Raw genomic sequence first — 6,719 nt, 5'->3', positions numbered from 1 at the left:
TTGTCCTGTCGCTATAGGCCCTGTTAAAAAGTCTGTCCCCATCTTTCTTACACGCTCCTGGGTTTTTTTAAGAGAAAGCAGTCCACTTCCAAAAACATTTGGGAGTCAAGTGGTTCATCTGTCTCTTAATCCCCAAGGGACTGCTAGTAATCCACACTTCACTTGTAACATCTCCCCATAAGCTCACCTTGTGTAACATTTTGCATCTGCCAAAAGCACTAGTAAGGTCCTCTGGCGTGTGTCCCTCTTGGTGACACAGGGGAGGAATAAGTAGCTCGTCCAGGCATTGCATTTTCTGGAGTAAGGAGTGAGATTCAGGAGGAAACTTCACCAGGAATAGACCTGGCATCTAAACTCATACTTTCATCAAAGATGAGAGCTTTCCTTGGTTAGAATTCAGAATCTGCCTTTCTTTTCAGCCACAAACCAGAGCAGTTTAATTGAGGAATCCTGCCAGGGAGGTACAGCTTGGCTCCAGGGTGCCTCCACCCTTCCCTGCAGCACCTTTGATTTCCTAAATCGAACTACACTTCCCAGAAGGCACTTTCCCTGGCAGTGCCTCCAGGCAGGCCTGTGGCTAGGGCTAGTTAGAGTTTCCTCTCTCAGGCTTTTGACTTTTTCCAGCAAGACGAGGGAACAGACACATTTTTTAAAAATATCATTTAATCAAAAGAAAATCTATTCTTATGGGAAATGAAGAAGGAAGAAATAAAAAAAAAACCCCACCCTCTGGGGAGATGGAATATTTTCAACCAGCCTAACGATAACTATCCCACAGCTCCCTAAATCCGGCTCCCTGCCTTTCACATAAGCAGTGAACGGGTAGGAACTCCTGCTGTCAGTGTTTTCCTTCATTTGTGACCCACCACCTCTTTTCAAATAAATTCCCGTTGAATTATCTGAAGTGAGCAGAGAGCAAGGGGGAAAAGGAATTCAGGCTGGGAGGATAATACTGAAGTTATTTCAGCTGGAAGATCGAGTGCATTGCATCCATTTAAAATTCATTTAAAATGGTGAAAGAGGTGTTTTGAACTCAGTGGGAAGTTGATGACTGATTTGAATTCGCCCTCGCAGGCCCTGTGACAGCGAAAGGCTCTCTGGAAAATAAAAGTCCCCAGAGAGGTCTCCTGGGATGTGGGGAATGGTACAAATCAAAGCAAACCGGAGGTGTGACATAGGTCTTGGCAAAGCCAGAGGTGGAGGATCTGGGCATCTGCCTTCCCTGGAGAGCAGAGGTGAAGCCACCCGCTGCCTGTCCCCCATGGCAGCCCTCAGCTGGCTCCTCCTCACTGGGGAGCATCCCCCCAGAAACATGCCTGTCCCCAGGGGAAGGTGCCTGAAGCCATTTTTTCAACTGAGGCCTCAGGGTGATGCCCAACGGGAATGCAGCGCGGTAGAAAATTGAGCAGGGCTTTGATGCATTTTACCAGCTTAGTTTAGCAACAACCAACAGCAAGGAGAGCACCACCGCTAATTCCAGAGCGGGGCCCTGCTCCCCCCATGGCCATTAGCTGCCTGCATCAGCCCTTATTTCTGCCTTAGTTTTCCTATCTGTGGAACAGTGATGATAAATAATACAGACCCATTTTTGTGATGGATTTGAGCTCTCTGGATACAAATTGCTAACAGTGGCAAATACTCTTGAAGGTAGTTTAAAGAAACATAGATAATTCAGTGTGTTTTGTAATATAGCTTACGCTGCTTATACACACATATATATGTGTTTCTGTTTCTTCTTAAGATTCATTTAATTTTTAAGTGCATGTGAGAAGAGCCCAGAGTTCAGCTATACAGCTCTTATTATTGATGGTTTTTAAAAGTAAATAAGTGTATGTTATTATGATTTCATCTCCTGTGTCGGAAAGCAGCGCTCTGAGTGCGCATCACTCTGGGAGACCTGCCGTGTTTATATCCCTTATGAGATACGTCTTTGTTTTCTGAGGCGCAGAGAGTGTCTTCTCCATTTCACAGCACACTAAGGATTAACACCCAAACTGTAAAATGCATTGTACTTCCACTGTTAATCTGTCACATAAAAAAAAAAGAACAAAAATAACAACAAAAAATCTTCACTTGCCTTTACTGACTTTCCACATCGATGATTTTTTTAGCATTTTTGAAAGACAGTTGAATCTTTCCAGGAGATGGGTGATGTCTTCAGGGCTCTTCAGGCTGCAGCAAGGGTGATCCAAACCGTATATAACCTCTGTTTCACACTGTACCTGAAAGACAGACCCCGGGTAGCTGAGGACAGCCTTTGACTTGAGAAGGCAGGCCTGAAATCTCTGCTCCTGCCATATAAGTTTAAATAAGTGAGTTTGTGCTGCAGTTCCCATATGCAAGACAGGCATCATAGACCCCTCCAGTCTCACCAATGCTTTCTGTGGGGCTTGGATGTTAGGACAAAATAGGGTATGTAAATAGATAATACGGGGAGAAAATGCAAGCCTCAGCTGTTTCTTGTTTTTGAAAGAAAAGAATGCCTCCAGCTTAGGAGCTCGCAAAAAGTTTGTAGCATTTTATATGAGCCTGGATTCCCACGTGGGGTTTGGAGTGAATTTTACATAAAGTTTGTCTGGAAATGTTTCAGCCTGCAGCTGAAAATAAAACTCTGCAAAGGTATCAAACCCTGGTGACTCACATCTGATCCCAGGCTGAGATTTTTCAAAGCTGCAGAGGAAAGCTGGATAGCAGAGTTCACATTAATTTTAATAAGAATTGGGCATTCAGATCCTGTAAGTGATAGCAGGGGGTATCAGCCTCAAAACCTGTACAAGCCCCAGCCAAACGGGACTGCATTTCTGCAGAGCTCTGACAGCTCTAAATACCTGTTGGAGCCAGCAGAGACGTGGCGTGGCACAACCACATGCACACAGGTACACAGGTGCCTGCTCCCACAGCATTGCCAGCACCTTCCAAAAGTGATGGGGATATTTTTTAGCCTGTATATTTTGAGGTGGTTTTTTTTTCCTGCCTACTAGGAAGCAGGGATTTTCTGCAAAGTGTGTTCACATGGCTAAGTGAAAGCTATAAACATGCAAACTCCAGTTCAGCAAGTTTTTATGCTGATTGCTGGACCTCTGCTTTGAGCAGATCCTAGCAGCATATAGCTTGATGCTGAGGAATTTCTTAATGAACAAGTTTCAGCACAGTATTTATGGCAATGCTGAGAGGCCCTCTAGTTATCAGGGGATAAAACTCAGGTTTAGAGGTTCAGACCATTTCTTAATTCAGGCTTTTAACTCAGAATTGCACAAGCAATTAAAACACTGGTGGGTGCAAAACTTCTGTAAGAACCTCACATTGCCACAGTCTCTCAATGTGAGGTTTCCTAGTGAAATTTCATTAGGGTTTTTTGGCTCTATTTTGGTGCTTCTGATGCCCTCAATGAAGAAAGACATGGGCCTATGTCACAGCTGGCACTGATCTAAGCGGCCGGCACGGCCTGGGTGGGCTGCCCACAGCAGGGGAGATGTGGGCTCCTTCTCAGCCCCCCAATGTTTTCTACTTCTCCCTCCGCAGCTCTGCAGGAGCAGACCTGGCTCTTCCACAGCTCCTGTGTCATGGCGCTCAAGCTCCAGGCCGTGGCTCTGCTGGGTGCAGATTTTTCCAAACATTGAGTTTTAAGTATATCTCTAAATATATTGTTTTAATCTTTATTCATTATTTCCAGATTTTTCTGAACATCAAGAGGTTTCTTCCCAGCATATTTGTGAAAATGTATTTTTTAATCTTTGGTACTGAAGAAAATATTGATGATGCTGAACTCTGACAAGCTAAGCATTTGCCTTATTATCTTGAGGGGTTTGGTGGTGGTGGTTTTTTGGTTAATAGTTAAGTACTTTCCAATCCCTGCAGACTAAACTGATTTATGGTATTTCAGTGAATAAGCAGGGCATTACCTAGCTATTACACATTCATTCTTTCCTACCTTGCATTTTTTTGGATAAGATTTTTTTACATCAGGCAGTGACTTTTAGCCAATACCCAGTAGAGTGCTTGATGTGCCAACTGCATGTAACTCTCACTGTCTTATATAAACATTGCAACACAGGAAAGTAACCTCTGTGTTCAACAGACCACAGGCACTGCTGAAGTCAAGAGTACTGCCAGCACACGCAGTAACCGTAGCAAATACAACTGTTGATGTAAAAGCCATTCCCTTCCACTCCTGAATTTGCAGTGGAAGTGTTCGAGCTTACCTCGATAAATGCTCAAGCTTCTGTCGATGACCAGTATAGCAGCTCTGAATCAGAGGACAATTGTAGAAAGGTCTAGACAGATGCATGTCATCATCTATAGGCAAGAAAGTAAAAGCAAGTTAAAGAAGTAACATCCCATTTTTAAACTAAAATTGTGGACTAAAAAGACAGAAGATTGTACAAGCTGAGCCTCAAGCACAGGCAAGACCCCAACTCTGAAAGAAGCCAGTCCTGTTTCTGCCTTTGCTGAAAGAGAGGTAAGACCCAAGACTCAATTCCTCCTTGTCTCAAGTGCCATTTCAAGTTGATGTAGCACTCAGAATACGTAGTGTAAGCTGAAGGTCGCTATAAAAAAATCCCAACAATTCTCTAAGGGAATGGTTTTTAAACATGTCACATCAGCATTTGTAAGACAATTAAGGCTGGCAATTGAATTTCTAATCTCTCCAAATAAAGAAGTTTTTCCAAGGTGTATTTCTTCCTCAAGCAATAAATAAAAAGTTCAAAACATGCAGGGAATGCTTTTACTGGAAAAACAAGCATTACAGTATTTCTTGTTTAATAGCAATGTGTTTGAAATTACAAGTAGTTCAAGCTGTGGACACAAGCAACTCCCTGAAGTCAGAGGCATACTGTTCTCTCTAAAAAACATCCAGGAAAGAAACTGCTTGCATTATTCTACACTCTTTGAAAAAACAGACCAGTCTCAGTTTCACCAACAGAATTTCAACACACGCTGCAGCTGAACCAACACGACTCGTTATCGATGAAACATGTACAGAAACAGGGCTGAGCACGTGTTCATCGGAATCACTCGCTGGAGAGTCTCCTGCTCACAAACGGGTCACAGTTCAGGCTCACCTACACCCTCTGGAAGGAGACTGGGTCCACAGAACCAGGTGACCACTTGTGCACCCCAAGAAATGAGGCCAGTTACCACCTGCTGCTTTGTCAAGTCTGCAAATCCTGAAAAAAGGCATAAGATGGTGGTTGTTATGCAATTCCTTTCATTTTGACAAAACTCCCTTCATCATCTTAAACAGAAAGTATAAAAATAACACAGCAGAAATCTTTGTCTTTCCATTTTTCACTCTGTATCACTTCCTTATTTGAAGAAAAAACCCACAATCACCAGCAAAGCAAAAAGCAATCCCTACAAAGAGCCACATTCACTGAAGGCTAAAATAAAAAAAAAATAAAGCCTGAACTGTTAAATACACTCATGACTAAGACATGTCTTTTTCACCTAGCAGAGATTTTTACTACAGCAAAGGGATATTCTTTTTTTCCCCTCAAAAGTCCAAGGACAATTGAGAACACAAAAAGCTATAGAAACTCATGTTACTTCAGAAGTTACTCATTTATGCTTCCTTTACATTCTTTAGCAATTTGCAATACAATATTTGCATGCTATTACAAATTGCTAGCTAAGAATTGCTCTGCTGATTGAGGATGCCAATTAAATCCAGACAGCAGAGTAAAAAGAGTGGGCTTATTTTACTGTTAACAATTAAAAGATATAAGCAAGTAATACAGGAAATAAGCAATAAGAAAAATACAGAATATTACACTTAATTATTACTACATACAGTTATTATAGAAAAATAAGAATAAGCAAGATAATGCACCTAATCATTACGGCCCAATGGGGAGAATAGTGATTAAGGAAGATCCATCCCCACTCACACCCGTCCCACCATCCAGACCCGCAGGCGCTGGGCAGCCCCGGGTGCAGCGAGGATTTGTGAGCGGGTCCAGCCTCATGGACCAAAATCAGCAAGGCAGAAAGACTTGCACTTTGCTTTGAGCAGAAACATCTGGTTTCATCCTCCTGTTGGATTCCACCCAGAGCCTGGCCAGGGCTCGGGGGAGAACCAAGGGAGTTTCTAACAAGGCAAACACTTGGGTTCTCAGCCTTGAACAAGCTGAACGAGGGAAGCTGGGTACATTCTCACGGCATTTCATCCTCACTGCTGATTATATTCTGTCCAGGCTGCATCTGTCACTAGTGAGCATTCATATTTCGTTAATGATCGGATACTAATAGTTAACGCTAATGGTAATGCAGATTTACTAATTAGCAGATACTAATAATGGATAACCTTTGGTTGTGAGGTTCATCTAGAGGTCAACTGTGTTTCAGGGCCTATGATTCAGGCCCCAGCACTACAGGAATGAAAAAGAACAGTTCTCAGCATTACTGCACTCAGTTGCTGTCATTTCCCCCAGCTGCTCACACAGCTCCTTGCTGAATGCAGCCTCCCCCACCCACCTGCAGGAACTCCACAGCAGTTTCCCTGAACTCAGGGCATACTAAGGGGTATTCCCAACCTCTCAGATTTCAGCCCCTTCTCCCAGCTAAATGTGACTGTCTTCCAGTCATCAACAACAACACAAGCTCATGTTTCCACAATTACAACCCAAGCATCATCCTAAATATTAATAAAACACACCAAAGGTTTAGCAATGCCATTACCAACCTTTTTCAGTAAGCTCTGGTGCTGCTGTTAGAAAACA

At 43.0% G+C, this 6,719-nt stretch overlaps 1 protein-coding gene across 1 annotated transcript; it reads right to left on the bottom strand.

The window, feature by feature from the left end:
• Positions 1 to 1,938: 1,938 nt before the first annotated feature.
• Positions 1,939 to 6,333, bottom strand: LOC141948458 (protein ELYS-like). Its single transcript, XM_074880909.1, has 4 exons — positions 6,305 to 6,333; positions 5,064 to 5,168; positions 4,203 to 4,296; positions 1,939 to 2,222 (listed from the first exon to the last, which is right to left on the bottom strand). Exons 1-4 carry the CDS (start codon positions 6,321 to 6,323, stop codon positions 2,168 to 2,170), a joined length of 273 nt encoding a protein of 90 aa, XP_074737010.1. The 5' UTR covers positions 6,324 to 6,333; the 3' UTR covers positions 1,939 to 2,167.
• Between the last annotated feature and the right edge of the window lie 386 nt (positions 6,334 to 6,719).

This window comes from Strix uralensis, chromosome 11 (assembly GCF_047716275.1).
Source record: "Strix uralensis isolate ZFMK-TIS-50842 chromosome 11, bStrUra1, whole genome shotgun sequence".
NCBI lineage: Eukaryota > Metazoa > Chordata > Aves > Strigiformes > Strigidae > Strix > Strix uralensis.
This window is presented reverse-complemented; position numbering and strand designations above follow the sequence as displayed.

Coding starts and splice junctions, on each gene's coding strand:
- LOC141948458 (XM_074880909.1), bottom strand. Junction 4,297..5,063: donor TCTCCTTCCAGAGGGTGTAG/GTGAGCCTGAAC, acceptor TCTTGCCTATAG/ATGATGACATGCATCTGTCT. Junction 2,223..4,202: donor AAGCTTGAGCATTTATCGAG/GTAAGCTCGAAC, acceptor TCTGTCTTTCAG/GTACAGTGTGAAACAGAGGT.